The 27,321-nt window shown below is 32.6% G+C and overlaps 1 protein-coding gene across 10 annotated transcripts in view; it reads right to left on the minus strand.

Annotated features, from left to right (window-relative positions):
• Window positions 1–27,321, minus strand: part of TTLL5 (tubulin tyrosine ligase like 5) — a 392,042-nt gene that overhangs the window by 268,521 nt on the left and 96,200 nt on the right. For 8 of the 10 annotated variants that reach the window (XM_051977559.1, XM_051977558.1, XM_051977560.1 and 5 more), the window contains 6 exons: window positions 24,793–24,906; window positions 16,284–16,375; window positions 11,744–11,806; window positions 8,820–8,858; window positions 4,630–4,787; window positions 3,409–3,715 (listed from right to left, as the gene is read on the minus strand). In XM_051977559.1, the coding sequence (XP_051833519.1) occupies window positions 3,409–3,715; window positions 4,630–4,787; window positions 8,820–8,858; window positions 11,744–11,806; window positions 16,284–16,375; window positions 24,793–24,906 (773 nt within the window). The remainder of the gene's footprint in view (window positions 1–3,408; window positions 3,716–4,629; window positions 4,788–8,819; window positions 8,859–11,743; window positions 11,807–16,283; window positions 16,376–24,792; window positions 24,907–27,321) is intronic. The other 2 variants (XM_051977557.1, XM_051977555.1) reach the window with 1 other exon arrangement.

The raw sequence follows: 27,321 nt of genomic DNA on the forward strand, positions 1-27,321 counted from the left end.
AAATCAACTAACCTGGAAAATAGATCCAGGAGAGACAATCTAAGAATTATTGAACTACCTAAAAACCACAAAAACACAAGAGCCTAGACAGCACCTTTCAAGAAATCATCAAGGAAAACTAACCTGATGTCCTAGAACTCGAAGGTAAAATAGCCACTGAAAGAATCCACCAATTACCTTCTGAAAGCGACCCCAAAATGAAGATTCCAAGGAGCATCGTTGCTAAATTTTAGAATTATTAGATCAAGGAGAAAATATTGCAAGCACCCAGAAAAAAACCAATTCAACTACTGAGAAGCCACTATCAAAATTACCCAGGACCTACCTGTTTCCACTTTAAAGGATAGAAGAGCCTAGAATATGATACTCCAAAGGGCAAAGGAACTTGGATGGCAGCCAAGAATCAACTATTCATCAAAATTAAGTATTATCTTTCAGGGGAAAAGATGGACATTCAATGAAACAGGGGATTTTATGTTATTTTGATAAAAAGACCACAGCTGAACAGAAAATCTGATCTTCAAATACAGAATTTAAGAGCATAAAAAGGTAAAAAGAAAAAAAAAATATGCTTTTTAAAAGTTAAAATGTTTAAATCTCTATATGGGAAATTGATATGTTTAACTCTTGAGAACTGTATCTTTGTTAGTGATATATTTAAAGAGTGTAGATATAATATGACAGTATATCATTTACTGTGATGATATTAAAAAAAGCTACAGGTGGAAAAGGGAATATACTGGAAGAAGAGAGAAGGGGAGGTAAAATGAGGTAAATTATATCATATGAACAAGCAAAAAAAAAAAAAAACCTATTACAGTTGAGGGGAAAAAAAAGAGGAGGATAAGCATTCTGTGAATCTTAATCTTATCAGATTTGGCTCAAAGAGGGAATATCAGACATATTTAGTTTGATATTGAAACATGTCATCCCATAGGGAAGTAGGAAGAGAAAGAGAAAAGCAAAGGGGGAGGTAATAGAAGAGAACAGAAGGGAAAAGGTACAAGAAAGGGGAAGGGGTTGTAAAAGGTGAGGGCAGATTGAGGGAGGTAGTAGTCAGAAGTAAAATACTGGTGAACGAGATGAGTTGAGATTTTTCAAGACAGCTGTGAAAACCAAGTAAGGCTTCATCTACTTCAGAGTTTGAGTAGGTCGGAAGGACTTTGAAGATTGAGTCAAGGGCATACCTAAGTCCTCCCCCCTTCCTGCTATCCTCCCATGACATCAGCGTCTCCCTATTTCAGTGAAATATGGGCAACTATGTACTTATTGGTCAAGTTCAATTTCTTGGGTAGTTTCCACGTTTAGAATGTAAGATCCTCAGCCAACAAGGATGAGGGTCAGTGGTGGGAGGGGGTATTTGCATTAGGGATTAAAGATGGGGCTTCCTCCCTTTGATGGGTGGTATGCCCTTCTTGCAAGAATGTATAATAAACTTTGCTTTGCTTCTAGAGATCTCTCCAGCTTTTTTTTTATTAAAATGGTGATCCCTCACCATTTCTGAACCACACACTGGGGAAGAGGGAGAGGGGAAAGGAAAGAGAAAATTATAACTTGGGGAAAATAAGATAGTAGGAAATAACAAAGTTAGTCATTTTAACTGTGAATGTGAAAGAATTGAACTCTCTCCTAAAACAGAAGCAGATAGCAAACTGAATTAAAAGCCAGAATCCTAAGCACAGGGATATATATAGAGTCAAAATAAAAGGCTGGAGCAGAATCTATTATGCTTTAGGTGAAGTAAAAAAAGCAGGAATAATGATCTTGATCTCAGATAAAGCAAAAACAAAAATAGATATAATTAAGAGAGGTAAGAAAGGAAACTACATTTTGCTAAAGGGTCCCATAGCTAAAGAAGTAATATTTAGTATTAATATTACTTCTTTATCTATGGGATCCCTTTATGCATTAAATGATATAGCATCCAAATTCCTAGAGGAGAAGTTAAGAGCTGCAAGAAGAAATAGACAGCAAAACTATATTAGTGGCAGATCTCAACCTCACCCTATCAGAACTAGATAAATAGATCCACAAAACAGATAAAAAAGATGTTAAGGAGGTAAATAGAGTTTTAGAAAAGTTAGGTATGATAGATCTTTGGAGAAACTGAATGGGAACAGACAGGAATATACTTCTTTTTTGGCAGTATAGGGAACCTACAAAAAAATTAACCATGTATTAGGGCATAAAAATCTCAAAATTAAATGCAGAAAGGCAGAAATAGTAGATGCATCTTTTCCTGATCATGATGCAATAAAAATTACATGTAATAAAAGGCCAGGGAAAAACAGATCAAAATTTAATTAGAAACTAAATACTCTCATCCTAAAGAATGAGTGGGTAAAATCATAGGAACAATAGATAATTTCATCCAAGAAAATGACAATAATGAAACAAAATTTATGGAATGCAGTCAAAACAGTTCTTAAGGGAAATTTTATATTTATACATGCTTATTTGCATAGAATAGAGAAAGAGAAGATTAGGATGCAATTTAAAAAGCTAGAAAAAGAACAAATTTAAAAACCCTTATTAAATACCAAATTTGAAAATTTGAAAATAAAAGGGGAGATTTATAAAATTGAAAACATGAAAACTATTGAACTAATAAACAAAAGAGTTGATTTTATGAAACAACAAAATAGATAAACCTTTAGTTAATTTGATTAGAAAAAGGAAAGAAAAAAATTAAATTGCTAGTATCAAAAATGAAAAGGATGAATTTTCCACCAATGAAGAAGAATCAGAGCAATAATTAGGAGCTACTTTATCCAACTATATGTCAATAAACCTGATAATCTAAATGAAATGGACAAACACAAAAATATAAATTGTTCAGATTAACAAAGGAGGAAATAAATTACTTAATTAGTCCCATTTTGGAAAAAGTCATTGAACAGGCTATTAATCAATTCCCTATGAAAAAAATCTCCAGGGCCAAAACGACTTACAAGTGAATTCTACTAAAACTTTAAAAAACAATTAATTCCAATACTATGCAAACTATTTGGAAAAATAGGGAAAGAAGGAGTCCTACCAAATTCCTTTATGGCACAACCAAAAATCAATGAAGCCAAAATTAGAAGGGAAGCAGGAAAGTGGGGAAAAAATTTTATGTCCAATGTTTCTGATAAAAGCCTCATTTCTAATATGAGAGAGTTGACTCAAATTTATAAGAATACAAGACATTTCCCAATTGATAAATGATCAAAGGCTATGAACAGACAATTTTTAGACAAAGACATTTACAATTGATAGTGGCAGAAGCTTACCTAATGAAAGTAATATCAAGAATGATCTCATCCTATCTATTTGAAAAGGAATCATTTATTTGTAGAGCAGACCACTCAAGTGCCCCATTTATTACTCAATTAGGTTAAAGTTCATTTTGTGAAAAAGAGGCCTCACCTGAGATTTCCATTTTCTTGCAGAATCTGCATCAAGTTAAATGTTGGTTCTGGCTGTTGAATTTCAGGCTTGGGGCAAGGAGTAGTTTCTCCATTCCATTCAGAAGCTTTCAAGGAACTTTCTTTGGGTGGAGTGTCCACCAAGGCAGTCAGTGAAGGTGTATATTTGGTTTGATTTTCTACAAGAGACCCTGCAGATTCCTCTTGGGATGCTTCCTGTTCTTCATCTTCATGTTCTATTGGGTCCTCTTCTTCCTCTTCACTTTCTGTCTCAGTTTTAATGGATAATTCAGCTGGTTGTGGAATCACTAAAAAAGAACCATTAATGTTGCTGACAAAAATGAAATGTTTCAGTCTCTCAATACCTTTCAGATTACATAGAAACATTTACATTAGGGGCAGAGATAAGAAAAAAAAAAGATATAGGTCTATGAAAAATCATATATATTTCTGACCTCTTCATTGCATTTTAGCTCCTCTCTTTGTAATATCAAAGGACAAATTCATTGAACTTAATACAGAACAGATCTTAAATCACTTTATATTTATAGGGTAGAAATCAGATTGTCATTGTTTTTCATGGCTTTAGGTAAGAGGGGAAAAAGTGTTTCCTAAGACTGTTTGAAAAGGGAATCATTGTCCAGCTCCAAACCTAAAAGCAAACATGGCAAATGTAGCTTCCAAAGAGAAGACAGTACCAGCTGGTGTAAGTTATTGATTTTTCCTATAACAATTTTTTTTTTTTTTTTGCATCAAGGAAATCTGAAAATAGAACTAAGAAAACTAAATCGTCAAGGGCCCAGGAAGCCAAACACAAAAGCAGAATCTGGGGTATAGAGGAATGTTCCTTTCTTTCATGTATAGGAAGAATGAAATGCTTCTATCATTGTAAGAACAAAGTAGCAAAAAAAGTTTATTATCTAATCACGAACTGATCTGTAACTCTTAAGGATTATCTCAACTTATAAAAACTTGATTATCTCATAAGCATCCTGTTTTTATGAAAGGCTAATCTTTAATACTGACTTAAATACATATGCAATATCTCTCATTATAAATACTAAGGAAGAAAAGGTTAAAAAAAATTGATATTAATTTCTATGGTTCCATAAAAGATTAATTGTAAGCCACAGTCAAAAAGAGGAACTAAAAGGCTAGCTAAAATATTCTATCAAGAGTTCTGGTTAAGTAAGTTTAGTTAAAGCCAGCAACATGTTTGTACCTGGGTATTTTGACCTTAGTGCCCTCAATCTGCCATTCCTTCTTCTGCGTTTTCGCACCTCCAGGGATAGAAGCTTCCTTTCATAAAGAGCAGCATGCAGTTTGGCTTTTGAATTGATATTCTCCACCTTCATTTCTGGCCCTGAATCAACAGCCACTCTGGGAAAACAACAATGCAGTATATAGCCTTTACAAATTTCTCACCTTTATTTCAATGCTAAACCTAGAGATCTGTACCAATAAAAGATTGATCAAGTGATACTAGGGAATTCTAAAATGTTTGACAGTTAAAACAGGAAAAAAAAAAATGATACCATCTGAATTGGTGAAATGTTTGCATAAATTGTTTAAAATATTTTTATTAATTTAGCATTATAAAACTTTTATATTAATGTAGAGGGGCTCAACCCTTTTGTGTTAAGAAGTTATTATATTTCAGTAAAAGCCTATGATTAAATAAGGGTAGGGAAGCTAAGATGGTTAGACAAAAATCTTTGAGAAAAAGAAGGCACTTCCTGTGAGTTGCCAAAAAATGCCAGCAACCCTGACTCCTATCTTGCCATTCCCATCAGAGTATATTCTACTTGAAATATGAAACTATAGGGAAGTAGGGGATGGGAATGGGGGTGAACAGTATTATGTGAGGGGGTTAAGGAGGTAGGTGGTACTGAGTTTCCAGTTTATAATTTGCCACATGACTGGAATCAGGTCAGGATAATGAAATATAGTTGAAAGGTATCCTGCAATCAGTCCAAATCAAAGATGAGAGTAGGAAATAAATTAAGGAGCTATTTTTAATGCTGTCCCATGCCAACTTCACAACAGCTTGTGACAAAACAATGGGTGAATTCATTCATTCATTCATTCATTCTTTCATTCAACATTTATTTAGTAGTTCCTACTATGTAAAAAGATACTCTGCTAGAGGCCAAAAATTTAAAATAAACACCTCTTATCTACCTGTCATTTCAGTAAGAAAGAAAAGAATTTATTTGAATAATTGACTATTCAATCAAAATGCCTAACCCTATAGTCATGTAAGCTCTGCAGACAGAGATTAAAATCTATACTAAATATAAAACTGAAAAACTAATTCCTTGTCTTGGAAATAAATATACATTTCTTTCTCCAAATTGGTGTTCTCCAGATTTTGAATATATTTTAGTTAAGTTTATGGTTTGATGGCCCCCTAATTCACTGGGGAGAAATAAACTTATTGAGCCTATCTATTAGAATGAACTTCTTAGGCTATCTTAAAGAAGAAATGTCTAACTCTTAACTTCCTATCACACCACTCAGCGTCAGAGTCATATACAATTCTGCTTGTCTTACCCAGAAAATCATAAGAAAAAAAGACCTTCCTTTTAGAAAAGCTCTCAAAATATCATTATAACTGCAACTGCAAACTTTTAAATAAAACCTTTTGTACAGTGAATTCTCAGATTTCAAGGAATTGGTTATGAATGATAGCTATGAAATATCCTTCTGTAGAGATATTTTAAAATAGTCTAGATAACCAAAGCTAATCTAGAAAAGTGAACAGATCTTTCTAACAGATAACTGTGATGAAACTATGCTAGATAAACTCCATGGATCACTGCATTTTTCATTTTTATTATATATAACTAAATTTATGTCATTTGTTTCAGAATAAATTAAATCTTTAGAATGAAGTCTTTATTAACTTTGAAGAGGATCATGCATGCCCTGGCTCAATAAGTGATCATTAAGAAAAATTATATTAAATTTTTATACCACTGAGAATATTAACTGATGGCAACATAACACTTTAACAAATGATGTAGTATGATATAGTAGAATGATTTCAATACTTGAAGTCTCAGGACTTGGTATAAATCCTGGATCTCCTACTTACTACCTGTATAACCTGTATAATAAAATGACTTTACCGCTCTCTGTGTTTCTTTCTTTGTAAATAAAGGGAAGAGATGCCTTCTGAAATCTCTTTTAGGTCTAAATCCTACCTCATGAAATAGATATAATGGGTGAGAAAATATTTTATAGACTGTAAAACATTATAGAATATAAACTGTTAATGTATAAAAATAAAAAAACATTAATTACTATATATTAGAAAGCACTGACTAGCTTAATAAGATTATGAAAGCTTTAAAACTTTCCCCCAGAACTTCTATTATCATTTAGATAAATGATTTCATTGGTGTAGGTCAATGGACTCAAACTCAAATAGAAACAGATCCCTAGAGTTGCATATTGACTTAGAAAACCACAAATTAACATCATCTATGTTGTGCTGCATTTTTATTTTTTTTAAACATTGCCCAATGATGTTTTATTCTAACTAGAGGTACCCTAAAGCAGAGAATTTGATCCCTATACCACATCAAAAGTTTCCAGTACAAATGATCTCCTATTCTGCTACTTATATAGTCTTAAAAAAAATAGTTGGAAGATTGAGGGGTCAAGTGATTTTCCCAGGGTCACAAAGTCTTTACATGATGGGTATAGATTTAAAACCCATGTCTTTTTTATTGACTTCAACATTAATTTTTCTATTATGCCATATGGCTTTCTGTTTTAATTTTGAAAATGCATAGAAGTATTATTTAAGTCAGAATCTAAGTTTAGGGGTTAGAAAAATGTATTAATTTGTTCTGACTTTGATATTGGAGCAAATAACAATCATTTTATTCCTATTTCCTCAGGATCCAAGTGATAATACCTCTTCCCAGGAAAATTCTAAACATGTATGTTTGTAAAGGATTTGGAATAGCAAAAATTTTAAATGCTTTGTAAGCCACAAAATGAAACGAAAATATTATCATTATTGTAATAAATGAATTTCTTTCTCCTCAAAAGCATACAGAGAGGCAGTATGGCATAAAGTCTAGAGATCTGGTCTTGGAGTTTGGGTGACATGAATATAAATTAGGAAAATGACAGTTTGTCATGTGCAAGTCATTAGCCCAATTAATGATCTAGACAACTCTTAGCTATATAAATTGCAGAGGAGAAATAGATCTGCATGGGTAGAAGGAATTTCCTCATAGGGAATTCCCTTAGACAAACTAAAGTGTAGATTTGTAGTTTGATAACTTCTAATTCAATAAGGAGAAATAAATTTGGGGTATTGGCATATTTGACTCAAGTTTTGTGATTGTTCTCAAGAAAAAATGGCCAATTCCCTATCACTAAATTCACAATTAGAATGTTCTTCAATTTTTCCTGCATTACACAGAATATCTCTATTCAATGATCAGAAAAAGATTATTTTTAGTTAATTTTTCAGTAATCTACTATTAGTGATTAATTATATACTCTTAAATGGAAATTTTTGAATAATTAATTCTCAAAGCTCAAAGAAAAGTATGACCTACTAAAAATAGTTATAGAAACTTTTTTTAGAAATATATCCTCCTCCCTCTTCCTCCCAAAATTGCAAAACAAAATGAGTTACATATGTATAGAACTACTTTTCTAACAGTCAAATACATTCCTTGTAGCCATGAGATTCTCTTTGGTCTCAATGCTTTATTTTTTTGGCTAGACTTTTCATATAGTACAGGGATTCTACTTAGAATCACATGTTTTAAAATAAATATATTTTAAAAGAATACATATGGGATTACAAAAGAAACTAATTATATTAAAATATAGTTAACAAGATTAAAAAAAAAACTTACCAAGTTAACAGACTTGAGGCTAAGAACTCCTGATCTAGATAAAGCCTTCCTCAACTCTTCCCAAACCTTCAAAATCTACCAAAAATATATGAGTCTTAAAGCATAGATTTTTTGGAACATTTTCAGCTCTGAACACTTCTAATTCTAATTGTCTGAGGTAGCAAATGTCCATATGCAGAAAGACCCGATTAACAAACTACTAGAATCCACTACAAAAATAAATTCTGAGTGAACAGCAGTCTCTAATTTCCATTCTAGTTCTAATTCTCTTTCTGAAAAAGCCAAGAAAGAATAGTTAGTAGCAGTAGCTATAAAAGTTTACCTATAGCTCTAATACAAAAAATTTCAATTGTTTTTATAAAAGAGGTACCAAAAAAGGCCACAGACAGCAACAATTTGGTAACACTATCAAGCTGGACTATACTGTAAAATGTTTCCTAAGGAAACAGAACTTTTGCATTCCATGCTCAATATCTGCAAAGTCACACAGACGCCCATACAGTTTCAACTTTTCAAAACCACTTACCGTGGCCTCCCTACCAATAGGCTTCTTCTTGAATTTCCCCTACAGGAGTAGAGAGGACAACTGATTAATGGGCAACAATATGCACACATCTGCATCCTTTCTCTCTCTCTCTCTTTCTCTCTCTCACACATATATACACACACAGTTTCTTGGTGCCTTTTTTTTTTTTTTTTTTTTTTTTTTTTTTTTAAAACAAGGTGCCAACTTTCCTGTAATCTATTTCATTTATTGAAGTTCCTTAGTCTCTTCCTAGGTCAGGGAGAGAAACTCTGTTAGGGAGTAAAGATATAAAAGTGAGAATCTTTATTACAAACAATGGATCCAGAGGACTATCAGCTCAAAGGGATATTTCTAAAGATGATTACAACGAAAAGAAAGGAGGAAAAACAAAGGAAGTGAAAAAGATATTGTAATTTCCTAGTAAAGTCAAATGAGCACCCACTTTTGCAGGTTCAAAAAGGGATAAGCATAAAGAATTTCTTTACTTTATAAACAAAGATAAATATAAAAGTTTTGATGACACTGAACTACTAATAATGCTTAAGATAACTAGCTTTCTAAATCTCTAAAAACATAAAACAGTTTCTTTTCAACAACTCATATATAACTGTTTTTCTCTACAAGTACTTTCCCCTTGCATCTATACTAGATGGTTTTCTCCTCTTATTTAATAAATTTCCATCCATTGTTTACAGTACAGGCTATATTTTCAAGCTGAAAGTAGAAAAGATTTCTCTGGGCAGTACAAGGCAGTACAGCCCAGACCCTATATCAAGCCATCTGGCAAAAAGCCCAGAAATGGCAAACTGAATACAAAATAATTCTCTTCTCCTATGTCCAAACATCCAAAAAACCCCACTAAACTAGCATCAACTCAATATAAATTGTCAAGGCACTTGTAAACCTAATTTTTTGAAAGAGGCTAAGCTCATTCTTGAAAAACTGATTACAAATAAAATTACCATAAATCTAAGCTTATTCAAGATATATTAAGCTTAGCTCTAAAAACTTAGGTGAATCTTGGAATAAATCTTTTTTTTATAAAACAAAAACTCATCCTTTGTCATTTTTACAGACTGCTTTGATAATTCACAAATAGATCATTTATCTGGAATTAATGTATATTACTTAGGAAAGGAAGTATTCCATATGAAATCTATTTGTCTACTTAGAAAAAACTCTTTTATTATGAAAAATTTTGATGGAAAATTTTCTAAATTCTGTTGCACACTGTCTTGCCATCTAAGATGGCTATGTGATACAGTAAATAAGAGTGTTGGACGAGAGGCACAAAGACCTGAGTTTAAGTATTTCCTTAGAAATTTACTATCTATGTGATCTTGGTCAAGTCACTTCATCTCTCTCTGCTTCAGATAATAGCACCTGCATCCCTGAGTTGTTGAGTCTAAATTGAGATAATATTTGTAAAGTGCTTTGTAAACTTCAAAGCACTATATAAATGCTATAGTTATTATTTTAACTTGGTATAGAACATGATTGAACTTTTTTTTTGTATGTCACAGAAATATCTCCACCAAAAATCATTATTGTACTCTGTTATACTCTGGTGATGTCCTGAGGAGTTCCTGAGGTATAAAATGATATTATCCTGAATAGCCCTAAGATCCTTAAATCCCTAAAAGAGTTAAATTCCAGGAGATAAACAAGAAGTCCTATACAGTGAGTTCAAAAAACAACTTCTTAATCACAAAACAAAGGAAACCTCAGTAAATGTGGGAAAAAGACCCAAGGGCAAGAGCAATTAGGAGATGGCAAGCTCAAGGAGTCAGTATTGTGACATTAATCAAAAAAGCTAAAGAGATATAAGGCTGGATTTAGAGAAAGAATGCTCAGAAAGTGCTATGGTAAAAAATTCTAAGTATATTCTGAGTTAATCATAGGCCTGTATTCTGCCCTAGTCCAAATCCAGACGGCTTTTATTAAGCTCTGAGTACCACATTTTAGAAAAGATGCTGGCAAGTTGGAACATGTCAACAGGAGAGAAATCAGGATAGTAAGGCTAGATGGGACAGGGGATGCAAATCATGCTAGGCAAGGATCAATCTATTTTATCTCAATATTTATAACTGAGAGTATTTAGCCACCAGGATAAGATAATTTGGTGGGAACATGACAGCTTTCTTCAAGTAGCTGAAGGTCTGCCATACAAAAGAGGGATGAAATGTGCGCTGCTCAGAGGGGAGAAATAGGAATACTAGATAGAAATTTAAGAGAAGAAAATCTGATTTCATTTAAGGGAAAAACTTTGTAATGATTAGTTATCCCAAAAGATTATAAGGCACTTCAGGAGAGGTGTAGGGTATCCCTTACTAGAAATCTTCAAGGAGTGATTAGAAGGCAACTATTACTACTACTACTACAGAAGGTATTTCTATTCAGGAAGAAGTTAATTTAGATGGCCTCTGAGGTCTACTTTTTCTAGTTATTTCCCTTCAAACTCCTATCATGCAATGAGATATCATTTTTTCAGTTTCAAGTATATATTTTTTGCCTCTCTTTTAATCTGCTGCTTTTTTATCTTTTAAAAGTTAGAAAATTAAGTCTGTTTAAAGGCTTAGTCTAAAAGAATAGGCTCTAAGAGCTTTGTTCTCAAAAATATCTACAGAGCTTTGTTCAGGGATTTGTGACATTCACTTTGCTTCATCAGAATTTTTCTTTTCTTTTGCTTCACTATGGCTCTTGATCATGCTTCAGAGAGTTGAGATTTTCAAATGAATGACCTCAAATGAGTTGTTGTCCCATCAGATTTACTTAAATAAAGGCGCACCTCATTTACAAAGCCCCTCCTTACACCAAGGAACTAGCATCATGTCTATAAAGCCATTTTCCTTGTCTTTCATTTACTTCTTTCTCACAAGGGGATCCTTTCCAGCATTTAGGCTATAACATCAGTAAATCCCCACCTGTCCTGGAAGAGGCGTGTGGCCAGCATATAGTTCATTGAGGTCTTGTGTTCTAGGTAGGACCTGAAAGACAGAGAAAGGACTAGTTATATCTTCAGTTTAGTTCAGGAGAAGACTGATGCAGAAATAAAACAATTAAACCCACAGCTGTCATATGACTTAACAAAGTATCTTTCTTAAAAATAAAAGGAAGTGACAATTACATAAAATCAATAGCTAGCAGAGTAGAGTAGGAAGATTCAAGACACTGCAGGAAAATGGATACTGGGAAAATGGAAAGAAAATATACTTCATTATTACAAACAGTAATATTTTCAGAGAGCAGAAGAATAGAAAATTTTTCTCTTGTACTGAATCTGAAAAGGTCTTTTTAATAAAATTAGGCTACCTTGGGGGGTCTGGTGGCTGTGATCTGAAGTATCATTTGCAAGGATCATGGAGGTACAAATTTAAAAATAAGTGAGATTTCCTACAATTTGGGCATCTGCACATCAAACATGTTACCTAATAATGAAATTAGCCTATTAAAGTTCTAAGATTTCAGCATTTAATGTAATGTCTCACTAACTAAAAGTTGCTCATTTGGAATCCAAAGAAGAAAACAATTTTATTTCTACAAATGTTGGCAAAGCACGTAATAAGTGCAAGGCAACCAGTATGTAAACATGATGAACAAGAAGCACAGAAAGAAAGAAAAGGGAATGGAGGAAGAGAGATAGGCAGATAGCAAGTGAGGAGGAGAAAGAGAGGGAAAGAGAGAGAATGCAAGTTTATTAAATATGTCAGGCATCATGATAAACACTGAGGCAAGCACAAGAGATGAAAACATAGCCCTTTCTTAAAGAAGCTTACAATATAGTGGGAAGATAAGTCACATATACAAATTAGTAGAATACAATTTAGAATAGAATTAATTTCATAAGAAAGCTAAGAGATATTCAAGGAAGCCTTTGTAAAGGGCTGAAACTCTTGAGTTGATGCACTGAGGTCCAACAACCAAGCACTTAATGCTAATTAACGATTGGACAATATTCTTATTAGCATATGCTTGGAAAATGGCCCTTCCCATTATTCTGTGCTGCTTGTTAATTGGTATATACAGAAAATTATAGGAGGGACTAGGGGATGGAGTAACACTAGCCAGAGACACTTTTTGGTGGGAGAGGAAGAGAAAGGCGGTGTGGAGATTGCTATGTCCATTTCCTTCACTTCGACCCTTAAGACTAAGAATAAAGACCAAGGACTTTTGCTTATCCTGACTCCGGCTGATTCTAAGGCATTCAGGGTGTTAACTCGGTCTTCATAGCCTTTATGAGAAGAGTAAATAGTATCTGAGTTGGATGTTACAAAAGAGAAAGATTTCAAAAGGTAGAGATATATGTAAGTTGGGAAGTCCACTCCTTGCATGAAGGAGTACAGGTGGATAAGAAAGTATACATTAAAGGGGAAGCTAGGTGGTGCACTGGATAGAGCACCAGCCCTGAGGTGAGGAAGACTTGAGTTCAAATCTGACCTCAGACATTCAACACTTCCTAGCTGGGTCATTCTGGGCAAGTCACTTAACCCTAATTGCCTCAGGAAAAAAAAAGAAAGAAAGATAGTATACATCAAGTAAACGTATACATTATACAAGTATAATACAATACAAAATTATTCAAGTAAAAGTACACATTAAGTAAAATATAAGGAATAAATGAATGAATGGTTCCATTTGGTTGCAGCATGGAATAAAAGGATCTACATTTGAACAGGGAGACTGCTAGCTTCACATTATTTAAAGCTTTGGATAACCCTTAAAGAACTCTAGAGATGTGAGTAATTCTTACTAGAATAAGTTTCTGTAACTCCTGAGATAAATGAATGAGAGAGCCAGATCTTGAACTCCAGTCCCCTAACGCCCATCTTTTAACATTCTCCATAAGGGCTGTTCTAACCTTTTCTTCCCTCCTCAAGTCACTAATCTTCCCCTTCCCTACTGAGATGATTTACTTTATTGAAAAAGATTAAAGCCATTTTTCTTAATCTTTCTTACTATTACCTTAAAGCCTATCTATTGTGTGCTTTAATCTTATTTCTCTATTTATGCCATAATCGTATTCTTTCTAGTTTTCTCCTAAATCCTGATTATCTCATTCACCATTTCTCTCACTTTTGGGGGAAATAACCCCCCAACAACTGTTTCTTTCTTCCTTGAACAAATATGATCCTGAGGAAATATTTCTCAATTCTCAAAAAACTCCAACCATTTCTTTTGACTCTGCTACCTACTAAAGCTGCTTTTCCTATTTCTTTACTTACCTTAATTGCTAAACTCCTTAAGAAAAAGATCTATACTCATCCATTCTACTTCGAAACTGTTTTCACTCTTCAGTTCCTAGGAATCTATTTTCCAATCCCACAATTCTACTGAAATTGCTTACTTTAACTCCACCAATGACTTTTTAATTGCCAGATCTTTTAAATCTTCATCCATTCTATAGCATTTAATTTTTTTGGACTCTCTCCTCCCTCCCCACAGTACATCTCCATTTCCCACCCCTGAGCTATTATATAGCCCAGTTCCAGCTTTCTATACTTGGATGCTTCAATAGAAATGCTGCCTCAAACACCCTGGCCTTCCAAAATATCAATTTCTTCAACTTCATTCCATCTCAGTCAAACAAAGTTGGATGGTCATACTCTTGAACTCATTACCACCCATAACTGATTTCTATGATTCAGAATCCTGAAATCTCTCTTTTGGAACATCCATTCATCTTTCTTTGCCTTTATCCACCTTAATCTGTTTTTCATAATTTACCTAATGACTTGTCATTATAGCACTATGTTCTTTTTCTGTCCATATCTTACTAATCTCACTTTTTCTTCACAATCTAAACTTGGTAGATAAACAATTCAACATTACACTGTCCTCTAATTCCTTACTCCCCTTCTTATCTTATTACCACTTGCCAAGCCCCAACTCTTAATTACTCTCTTTGACCCCATGTCCTACTGAACACCACTGTAAGAAGTCCTATAATAATGTTGACTAGATCTACTACAAATTGATGTTATCTCATCTCAGTTGGGTCCTCAGTGTTCCTTGACAATCTTCTGACTTTCCTCTGATTGACTTTCTATAGAACTTTCCATGGGGCTACAAACTTTTCCTTCTTTCCTTTATTATTTGACCCCTTCACTCAAAGCATAAGAATATTTCATATTGTACAGAGGCCATATGTGAGCTTCTTGTTCTCCCTAATTCTCCATTTTCTGATGAAAAAAAGAGTTAAGGCCAAACCCTAACTGGTTCCTTTGGTCCTTTCCCATTTCTTCTTCTCAGACCCGGTCCCTTCCACCATTCTTTCCTCTAGACTTTAATTTTCATTCCTTTTTTTTTTTTTTTTCTTTAATTTATTGGTACCTTCTTAAGAGTGATTTAAAATTGAAAAATGTAGAAGTTTGGATCTAGGTCTGATAAGACTTAAGCTGTCCTATCAAAGTTCAAAGTGACTGTAGGGACAGAGTCCACTTTTCATCGGGGAAGAGGAAGAGATGATGACCTAAATGGAGACTACATGGTAGGCAAACAGGTGGCTGGAGAGTGCTGTAGAGGACTGAGTCTTGGCATGATAAGACCAAAGTGCGTTTATAAAAAGTCAAGAGGTCTTAGGGGATATTAAAAGTATTAGATGTGTGTCACACTTATCCTCTCCTTAGATTATAATTATCTAATCTTTGTATCTTCTTGAGTGACTTACATAGTTGTTTGGCATATTACTATAAACCAATAAGGGAGTTTTTAAAATGTGAATTTGTTTAGTTAAATTCTTTTGTATCTCACAGTTATAAGGCACATAATAGACAATAAATATTAATTGAATGAGTAAAAACATTTCTCAAAATGTCAAAAATAAAAATCCTGAAAAGAAAATATACTAAAAATTCTAATTCACAATAGTCAAACGCTGCCTCTCTTCTTAATTCTAAGGTATTCTTGAATGTATATCAATGAAAAGTATACTGTGTAAGATGATACAAGAGCTTCTTTAGTTAATAAAATGGGCCTTCTTTCATTGAAGACCTTTTTAGATTTAGTTAATATAATCATGGCATGACACAACTTAAAGCTGAAAAGGACTTTTAAATTAATCTAACCCCTTCATTTTATAGATTAAGAAAGTAATACATAAGAGATAAATGACTTGTCCCAGGCTATAGAAGCAATAATAAGAACCCACATGTACATCACATTTTAAGGTCTACAAGTCTTTTTCATACCAAACCCATGAGATAGGTAATACAAACATTATTGCCTATATTTTATAAATGCGACTTTTAAGGTTCTGTGATCTTAAGTGACTTCCCTGGAATGACATAAGTTAACATATGTGTGAGGAGGGATTCATATCCAAGTTTCCTGCCTTCTAGTCCAGTGCTCTGTCTATCAGGTAACTATGCTGGCTCTGCAATAAGTAGCAGAAATACTCAGGATCCTACCTAGGAATTAAGTCAATCCACTGGTGCTTACTTCCCAACCCTAAGATTGTCACCTCACCCATAAACATCCCACGTTTCTGATGTAGGGAATATGCGAATAAATCCCCCTCTACGATCATTTTCTTCTTTCACTCGCCGTAAAACCTTGATCTAGATTAAGGAAAAAAAGAAGAGTCACATCAAACCATTACTGATACTAAATATTAGAATATATAGTACATTTGGTAGAAGCTGAAGTTACAGGTAACTTTAGTTGGAGATCAAAATATAGAATGTGATGAATCCTAATCAAAGATTCATTTTTCAAGAAAAATTTTCTCCAACTTCATATTCTTTTTCAAAATTAATGAGAGGGAAAAGGAAACAAGCATTTACTAAGTGCCTACTATGTGTTGAGTACTGCTTTACAAATATTATCTGATTTGATTCTCAAAATCACCATGTAAGGTACATCATTTTGTAGTTGAGAAAAGTGAGGTAGACAAGGAGTTAAAATAAAATGTTCAGGGTCACAAAGTTAGCAAGTATCTGCGGCTGGTCTTGAACTCAGGTAGTCTTGATTCCAGGCCTGGTGCTAAAGCCACCATACTCAAAACCCCCAGTATAACAATAATAACATCAATACCAACAAAACAAACTATTTAGAATAAAATATATTTAAATAACAACCTTTCTGCTCTATGTCCCCTTCTCATCTTGTTTGTCCATTTACATCTGTATAAATATGAAGTTTTTTGTATAGTCATAGTTAATGAACATGTGGCTGCTGTTCTAGTTTAGCTGTCTTCACTCTGCATTATTCTTTCCAAATTTATTTATATTCCCTCTATTTTCCATTTGAAATAAAATAATAATATTCCATGGCACTGACATACCAAAAGATGTTCAATAATTTCCCAGTTACTGGAAATAACTTTTTTGCTATTAATAATAATGAATATATGAAAGATTTTTTTGTGGAAAGATTTTTCAATCATATTGCAAGGATATATTCTGAGTTATGGAATCACTGAATTAAAAGGAATAATAAATTATATACCACTTATTCTGTATTGCCAAATGGCCATCCAAAAAGATGACACAAGTTCCCACCACCAAAGTAATAGAGAATGTGTTTCTCCAAATCCTGTACAATACATTTCATCACTTTTTACTTTTACTAATTTGACAAGTATGAGATTATACTTAAAAGTTGTTTTAAATTGCATTTCTATCATTGAAAAGATTGAACTTTTTCCAAACTGAAATTACTCAGAATTGTGTTTCCTCTTTCACAAACTGTCAATTTCTGCAACTATTTATACATTGAGGACTGTTTTCCTTTTGAAAAAGTCTCAAGTCCTTGTAAATGCTGTATGTTAGAATTTTTACCATACACTATATTTACCATAAAAATTTCTTCATTAGAATTTTTTTCTTTTGTTATTATTTTGTTGCCCTGTTTTTTTACATAATTAAATCCTCTACTTCCAACTCAATTTCTTTCACTTATTAAATAACTGGTGTTCTCATTATTTCTGAGATTAAATATATAGTTTCTAACTGTCAGAAGTTGTTTTTACTAATTTCATTGAGCAAATCAGAATCCATAGCAACATACTATGAGGTATAGATGTAGGCTTGGTTTTCACCACATTGTTTTCCAATTTTTCCAACTGTTTATTGAATTCCTTTTCCCAATGTTTAAAATATTTACATTTGTACCAGACACCAATATTGTGTAAACTTTGTATTCCTTTTCTCTAGCACCAAGTGGTTTTGAGGAATATTGCTCTAAAATATGTTTTGAAATCTGGCAATGGAATTTTTCCATCACCTTTTTTTTAATAGTTGCCCTTGATGCTCTCATTCATTAATTCTTTTCATATAAATCTGCTGTTTTATCCACTTTTATAGAGTAAAACACTGGTTTTGTACCAATTCTGTAAATTTATTTGGAAAATATTGTCATTCTAGGTCATCTACAGTAGATCATCCTAGCAATGGATAGCAACAAACTGTTCAATACCTGCTTTGTATTCTGTTCAAAATAATTTAAAAATCATTCTTATAAAGATTTCCTGAGTGTCCTCATAATTAAATATTCATATATTCTATTTTATTATTGTTGTAAATTTAATTTTTATCAAATCTTTTTTAGTGACACATTAGAATGTGAATGTCTGTAAATTTTATCTTATTTCCTACTAACTTATTAAATTCACTTATTATCAGTTAACTTTTTGTTGTTAAATCCTTTGAATTTTGTAGGTAAACAAAACTGTCATTAGCAAATAAGACACCAATATTTACTGTAATTTCTTTTTTATGCTTTGTTCCTATAAGAAGCATTTTCTACAACTATATTAGAAATAGTAGACATATAAACAGTCCTATTTCACATCTGTGGAAGCAAGCTCTTCTTCATGACACAGAATGTCAGCTCTTGGTTTTATATTAAGGAAAAATCCTTCTTCTATATATTTTAATAAGTTTGTACCATGAGATCACATTTTCTCAGAAGTTTTTCTATATTTTTATTAATATGGTCATATGACTTTATTATTTCTATCAAATGTCTTTCTACTATTGCGGTATCTTTGCATTACTGAAGTATAATTACTAGATAATAACTAGTAATATAAAGTTGAGATAAATGGTTTAAAAATATATTCTGATTTACTATTAATATTTTATTTTGCTTGTTATGTGCAAAACATATTTGTTTTGTTTCTATATGTATGATAAGTTTTTTTTTCCAGTTCTGTCTTTAACAGTTTTTTGAGTCAAATCTATATTTGCTTGATTAAATACTATTATTATCCATATTTAGAAAGCATATATATAATATAAATATGCTTTGTTCTTTGAAATACTGGAAAAATTCACTTGTAAATATATCTGTTAAAATGAAAGTAGGATTTGTGTCTCTTTGTGTCTAAATACATAATCAACTTTTGCAAATATTCCTGAAAACATATTTCCTTGCTTTTTCTCCAGTAAACTCTCCCTGTTTAAGTCAAATTTGATCACTGACTGATTGAAATCCATAACTTTTTTTGTTCAATTTATTATATTTTAATTGTAGAGCATTCAGCATCATACTATGTTAATTCTTCTGAATTCTTTTAAACCCAGTTCTTCTTACAAATCTATAAGCCTTTTTGGTACGGGACAAACAAATTATATATTATTACATATGGAACTGCTAAATTTTACTACTGAGTATTCCTTTTACTGTGATATAATAGCCTTGTTTCTGTTGCAAACCTCTTCTCTTCTTAAGTTTTCATACCTCCTCCTACCTCATCCTGTCAGCACAGAATTTTACCACTTACTTTTGTGAAAATTAGGGACATTGTGAAAATTAGGAAGTATAGCTCACTATACTTCTTTTCATCCCTAAAAATCTTGTCAGCATCCCCCAATCTCTTTTCCTTTTTCCCAGTCTGACAAAGAGAAGACCCTTTTTCTTATCAAGTCCAAACCTTCTATATGCATACTTGATTCTGTCCTCTCTTGTGTTTTCCAGCATACTGCTCTTATTTTTAACCCTTCTTTAATCTTCAATTTCTCCCTATAAACTGGTGAGATGTTGCTTTTTTTTTTTTGCTTTGCAAACTTTAGCATTTTATTTTTCCAAATACATGCAAAGATAGTTTTCAACATTCACCTTTGCAAAACTTTTGTGTTCCAAATTTTCCTTCCTCTCCAATACAAGCAATCTAAAATGGGTTAAACATGCAATTATTCTAAATGCATTTCCATATTTGACATGCTGCACAAGAAAAATCTGATCAAGAGAGAAAAAACATGAGAAAGAAAAAAAAACAAATTAATAGACAACAAAAAAGGTGAAAATACTCTACTCTGTTCCACATTCAGTCTCCATAATTCTCTCTCTGGATACAGATGACTCCTTCCATCACAAGTCTATTGGAATTGTCTTGGATCACACTTCACTGTTGGAAAAAGTCAAATCCATCACAGATGGATCAACTTCTTGTTACTGTGTATGATGATCTCTTGGTTCTGCTCATTTCACTCAGTACCAGTTCATGTCTTTTCTATAATTAGCCTGTTCAATATTTCTTATAGAAGCATAATATTTCATTACATTCATATATCATAACTTATTCAATCAGCCATTCCTCAACTGATGGCCATCCACTCACTTTCAAGTTCCTTTCTACTACACAAAAGGCTACTACAAACATTTTTGCATCTGTGGGTCCTTTTCCCTCTTTTATCTCTTTGGGATACAGACCCAGTAGAGGCACTACTAGTCAAAGAGTATGCACATAAATTGCTGGGGGTTTTTCCTATTTATTTCAAATATGCCCAAGTTTGCCCAAATTTTAAAAATACTTTCAGCAGATCATCTCATTGATCTATATCTCTATTTTTGCAGCCCAACTCCTAGAAAATTCTGACTGTCCTTCTTGTTCTCCTTCTTCCTTAACCTTTTGTAATTTGGTTTCCAGCTTCATCACTCAACTGAAAAGTTCTCTTCAAAGATGCCAATTATCTTAGTAAATCTAATGTTTTTTTCCTAGTTCTCATTCTTCTTGACTTCTCTGCTGCACCTGATCCTGTCAAGAACTTTTTCCTCCAAGATACTTTCATTTCTCTTCATTTTGGCTTTCATTTTTTGGTTCTCAAATTACTTGTTTCACCACTTCTTTTTAGGAGCCTTTGCTCATTCATGATTCATATCATGACCCCTCAGAATAGGTATATCCCTCAGTTACTTTGTTTTCAGCCCTCTTTTCCTTTTACATTTTCTCTCAATGACTTTCTCATTCTCAGATATAAATATTCAACCCAAGCCTCCTGAATTCCAATCACATACTAAGTGGACAATCCAATACAGCTTAAATTCAATATGAACAAAATAGAACTCATTATCTTTCACCTAAAATCTTCATCTTGACCAAATGTCCCTATTTCTATCAAAACTATCGTTGTTTTCATCATTTCTCAAGTTTGTAACGTTGGCCTTAGCCTTAACTCCTCTTTCTCCATCAATCCATATATTTGATCAGTTGAAAATGTTATATTTAACTCTAAAACATTTGTCACATCTGAATCCTTTTTCTGTATCTTTACAACACTCACCATATGGATTATAGTCTGATCAATTACATTTGCTTCCTAAATGGTCTCCCTTCCTCTCCTCAGTTCAATTCAGCTTTTATATAAATGCTAACATGATCCATGTCATCCTCCTATTGAAAAAAAAAATCTCAGCAACTCCCTAATGCCTCTAAGGATAAAACATAAAATATAAATGTGCTTACACAAACATACGCATATATATGTATCTATATGCATACATATGCATACATCTCTAACATCTTTTGTTTCCATCCATTGTGGTCTAGACAACCAGAACTAGTTATTCCCTCTTCACAACATTCCATCTAAAATCTCTCTACTTTTCTACAGGCTGCTTCTCACAGCTGGGATGTGCTTTTCAAGATGTAGTTTAAGTACCAGTTTCTGTGCAATGTCTTTTATAACAGAGCTAGAGCTTTCTTTTACTACCACAATTTTATTGGGATGGATGTAAATTTATTTTACATATATTTGTTTAAATTTATCTATGTATATATGTCTCCTCTAATAAGATTAAAGCCCTTTAGAGATTAAATTAAGGCAACAAGATGGTTCAATGGATAAAGCACTAGGCTTTGAATCAGGAAAATCTAAGTTCAAATCCAGTCTTAGGCACAAGCTGTGTAACCTTTCTGTCTCAATTTTCTCAATTATAAAATGGAGATTATTATAGCACTTATATCAGAGAGCTGATGTGAAGATTAAAGTGAGATAATGTTTGTAAAGAGCTGTACATAGTATACATAGCACAGTCAGCATTTCATAAAATCGTGTTCTCTTCTTACCTTAAAAGTAGAGACTTTCATTTTTTTTTTTTTGCCAATACCTGGCATATATTAGGAACTGATAAATGTTTTTTGATCAATATTTTGCATTTAAACTGAACTGCATGATAAGGACCAGTTATTATTGTTGCTGTTATCCATTAATCTTTTAGGAGAGCTAATAGTTATCATAACTTCATTCTCCTGATCTAACTTCTCACTCATCTTCTTAGGTATCAACACAGTAATTACTGCCCTCTATTCACTCCATATACTAATTACCTCTCAACGACGTAACCTACCAAAATGTTTCTGCATCAAATGTGTCTCTTTCAGCAATATATTGTTGGATTCTGGGTTTTTATTTTTTTTTTAAATCTATTTCATAAGCCTTTTTGTTTTTCAAGAAGAATTTAGTTGATTTGCTCTTAATGCTCCCATTGTTAAATCAGACATTTAGTTCTATCTGTTGGTAAGGCTATACTTGGTATTTGTATAGGTGTTAGAGAATGGAAAAACTATTATCTTATTATATCTATTAACTCCATAAAATTCTATTCTATTGATTTATTATGGTATAGTCTTGATTCTGGGTTCTCATAGACTATAGCAGTAGCTGGAAAGGCTTTGAACATGGACCCATGCTCAGACTCCATAAATGCCTTTAGTCCAGCCAAGTTAAGTTTGGAAAGGCTCAATACAAGTTTGATTGCACAGTGATTATTATTTGGATCATAATAACTATGAAATCCTACCTGCTAAATCTTACTAATGCAATCTTACTAATGGAATCTATAAAGTAGTATCAACACGAACAAAAATCACGGTTGCAGCAACTATTAAAGTATTTTTATAACAAAACTTAATATCACTTTCTGTATTTTATGCAAATTCACCTCTTAAATTTCCCTGAAATTTTATATCCATTGCTATTCTTTGGGATCAACAAATCCTTTTCTTTTGTCCACATGCTTTTTGTTGATTTTATAAAAATTACATTAAAAATTATTTTTTGCAGTATACTTATCTCAAGTCTTTTTTGCTTGTTTTTACTTTTTATATGTATAAAGGTTTAAAAAAAATTTTTTTTTAATTTGCAACAAATTGTTAGAGTTTGCTTTTATTCATTTTCTAATTTTTATTAGGAAATATGACACATTCATACTTAAGGTTACAATTGTTGCTCATGTTCTCTTCTATTAATTATGTATGTCAATCAGTCAATAAACATCTATCAAGAGCCTATGTTCCAACAATGTGCTAAGAGCCGAATATGTAAATGTATTTGTACATATATATGCATATAAATATACATTTGATGTCTCAAAAGTCTTGGTGCAGTTTTAGGCTTTAAGTGTGTGTGGGTGTGTGGATAGGAACAGGGATAAGAGATAGACAGAACCTGGATCCATACCCTGAATGAGGGCAATTTGACATCTTATTTGCAATCTAATAGTTCTAGAGTTGCCTAGCATTCTTGTCCTACTCTATCTTGTCCTACAGTAATCTCTGTATATTTTGCTTACACTAAATATAAACCTGCTTTCCTTTCCCCAACTCCTTCTCCCTCTTGTTAACCTGTTTAATCCGAAACTCCTTAAGTTTACTATTATTCTCTTCTTTATTTGATGCTTTTCTTTATCAGATAAGACTGGGTATCTCATTCTCATTACCCTCCCTCCTCAGCCATTCTCTATTTCAGTGATTTTAATTTGCAATTTTCTTTTTTAAGAAATGTTTTCATTACCAGCACTTTTCTTATGCCTTTCCACATGCTAGGACCCTCTAGAATCTGTTTCCAAAAAGTGTTATTTCTTGATGGAGGCATCAGATTGAAGTGAGATCCAGGAATTCTCTCAATTTGCGATGCCGTGCATTCTCACTAGTTCTGGGAAGCTTTTATTATATGTTCTAAAGTAAAATGAATAATTTCTTGTATTCATTGGTGTGTTAAGAGACTATAACATCTATGAAATTTAGTTTCTTGGATCTACTTTACAGAAAGATGACTTTTTTCTGCATCATCCAATGATTTTGTTTCCTAAGCTTTATCTTTCATTTAAATTTTGTTAATCTTTCTTATTTGTTACATGCATTTACTTGGTCTTTTGCTCTTCTAGTAATATCTTCACATCTTCTATGGTTATATTCCAGTTTTTCAAGTTTTTTTCATCCCTTATTATCTTTTAAGATTTCTCCCATAAGTTCATACCTTCCTTTAATTCTACTCAGGGCTTCTTATATAAATTTATAAATTCTTTTAAGTCTTTCAATATTTTTTTTATGGATCTAAGTCTTCTTTGCATTTCCTTGGGTTATCTATTATTCACTTGCAGAGACTTTTCTTACATTATTTCTACAACAGCAAGCATTTCTCCAGTCATTTTTTCCCTTGATTCTCCTGAAAATAATTTTTTCTTTTGTTTCTGAGGCTTTCCGTGGTTTGTTGTCTTTCAGATGGCATTTTCTTGCTATTTTTAGAGCTTTTATGTTCTTTCTTCTCCTACTTTCAAAAGATCCTGAAGATCTGTCTGCCTGGTCTCATCAAACCCCTTCAACATCTTCCCCTAGAATAATTCTTTTCCCTTTTTAAGTGAAAATTCTATTTGCCCCAAAATAACCAAACTCCTAGAAGGAAGAGACCATATTCATCCCTACCTCACCTTTATCTGCAATCACCAGAACCAGAAATAAAATTATTTTTACCTCCTCCATTGATAAGCCAAGCACGGAACCACCTAATTTCCCTTGCACCTTCTCCCTTGCTGAACCCACAAGATTTTTCATTTCAGCATCACTAGCAGACAGAGGACGAGAACGCTGAAAAACAAAACAAAACAAAACAAAACACAACACAAGTTTTCTTTCTCATTTTAATCCTTTCTTTTTATTTATCCAATAGCAATATTATCCTTTCCAAAATCTATAGGCTAAAATGTCTAGTCAAGTTAGTATTAACTAGCCTCAAAGCCCAAAACACTAAGATCAAAGTGAAATTCAGCAAATCAGAGACAAGAAAGGAGAAGGAATAAAAAAAAGATACTGCGAGTTCTGAAAAAAAAAATGAAATGAGAAGCTTCTACATAGTTTTCTAAGGCATGATTCTCAAATCTGATTTTATAACAATTTTATAAGGTACATAGTTATTTCAGGGCCATGGCAAAAAGACTCAAGCTAAAAATAAAATTAAGTTTCTTGGTTCAATAAATAAATATGTACCATACAGAGGTAAAGGAAGGAGGAATGTGATCAAAAATAAGTGATCATAGATTTAAAAGTTTGATTTACAGATTAATATTGGGTTTGGAAATTAAGAGAGAATACAGATCTTAGAAAGTCACAGAAACAGACCTAAGTCATAATAGCATGTAACTAAAGAAAAATGACCCAAAGGAACAAGAATGTTAAATTCTAACAAATCAGCTAAATGGAACACGAAAGTTACATATCAGTCTCCTTATGAAGATATTTATATCCTCAATTTCTGACTATTAAGAAAGTTCTAAACGCAATAAAGTATAAATTAGTTGTGTTGGTTGAACAAGTCAAAACATGGCAAATAAGATTTATAAAAGGAAGCCAGGCTACATGAAGTATCCAGATCCTGAGTTGCTAAGCTAAATAAGGCTTCTTTCTATTTAAAAACACACACAAAAATTGGCTAATAGAATAAGAAGGGCATCTAAGTGGCACAGTGATAGAGTGCCAAACCTAGAGTCAGAAAGACTCAGCTCCTCAAGGTCAAATCTGGCCTCAAGACACATACTAGTTGTGTGATCCTGGGCAAGTCTCTTAACCCCTGTTTGCCTCAGTTTCCTCATCTGTAAAATGAGCTAGAGAAGTAAACCACTCCAGTATCTTTTGATAAGAAATCTCCAAATAGCATCACAAAGAATTGAATATAATTGAAAAATGACTGAATATTGTCCTACTGAGTAGTAGGACAAGCAGGCAATGCATAAGATCTTTATTTTTGACTCTCCAAAACAAAGAAACAAAAAAACTTGAACAGGGGGAAATTCTGAAAACTTTTTCTTACTATTAACAGCAAAAGATGTTCACTCAGTGTAAAGGAATCTTTACCAATGATTTTTCAAGTCCCAACCCCTCCTCTGACATAGATTACAGTCATTAATTTTAATTCAGAACAAAATGGACATAAAGATAAATAAACAGATAAATAGAAGATGAATATCATACTTCAAGAAGGCTGCCAGAAAAAGATTTACTACTAGTCACTCTATAGGTAAGAGCCTACAAAACAGACCAAGAGAAAAGGTTGTTTTTCTTTCACTGTCCCATCATAATTACAGTTAAAGAGTTTCTTAAAGAATGATAGAGAAGTATATTATATTTTCTGTGGAGATATAGAATGATAAGAAGACTGAAGGGGAAGTCAAAAGAAAACTTTTAGAGATGCGGGGAAAGAATCAAAGCAAATGATTTTTAAAAAGAACCTTAAGTTTATGACGACCCAGTGAAAACGAATAATGGATAATGGAATGAAAAGAGGATTTTCCTTATCATTAAATACCAGATGCCATTATTAAGGCCAGACTACACGTTGAATTTTCATCATCTTAGAATTCTAAAGACACTGTTTCAAAGTCCAATAGTGCTTATGCAGAAATAGTATTATCTAAATTTAAATAAGTTTTAAACAATGCAAGAAGAGAGCAAGAGGGGGACATTTTTTGATGATGCTATTTTTAATACAGGAGATGATCCAGAAAAAGTAAAGTTAATGGACTGGAATCTATGTAAAAAAGATAATAGTACACCGAAAAGATCACTACATTAGGATTCTTTGTTTCAGTCACAATTTTTCCAGGTCTCAAGTTTCCTCATTGATAAAATGTAGGAATTAAAACTAAAATATTTTTAAAATCTCTTCCAGTTTTATGACTTTGGCAACAAGGGAAAAAAAAAACCAAAAATAAAAGTAGTTTCTAAAGAAAAATGAGTATTAAGGAATGAATTCTTTAATAAGACTACAAAGAAAATACTATTATAATAAAATTAATGAGGCATCTCTATTTTTTATTGTAGTATCATTTCTTTAATATAACTATAAAAACTATTTTCAGCTAGCTAGTTGCTATCAACACAGTAGGTTATAAGCATTGTGCTAAGTGATAGATATTACAAAAGAAAGATTTAAAAAGCACTGTCCCTATCCTCAACAAGCTCATGCTCTAATTGGGGAAGACAAGATAAAAATAATTACATATCTAC

The sequence above is a fragment of the Antechinus flavipes genome, chromosome 2 (genome assembly GCF_016432865.1).
Source record: "Antechinus flavipes isolate AdamAnt ecotype Samford, QLD, Australia chromosome 2, AdamAnt_v2, whole genome shotgun sequence".
Lineage (NCBI taxonomy): Eukaryota > Metazoa > Chordata > Mammalia > Dasyuromorphia > Dasyuridae > Antechinus > Antechinus flavipes.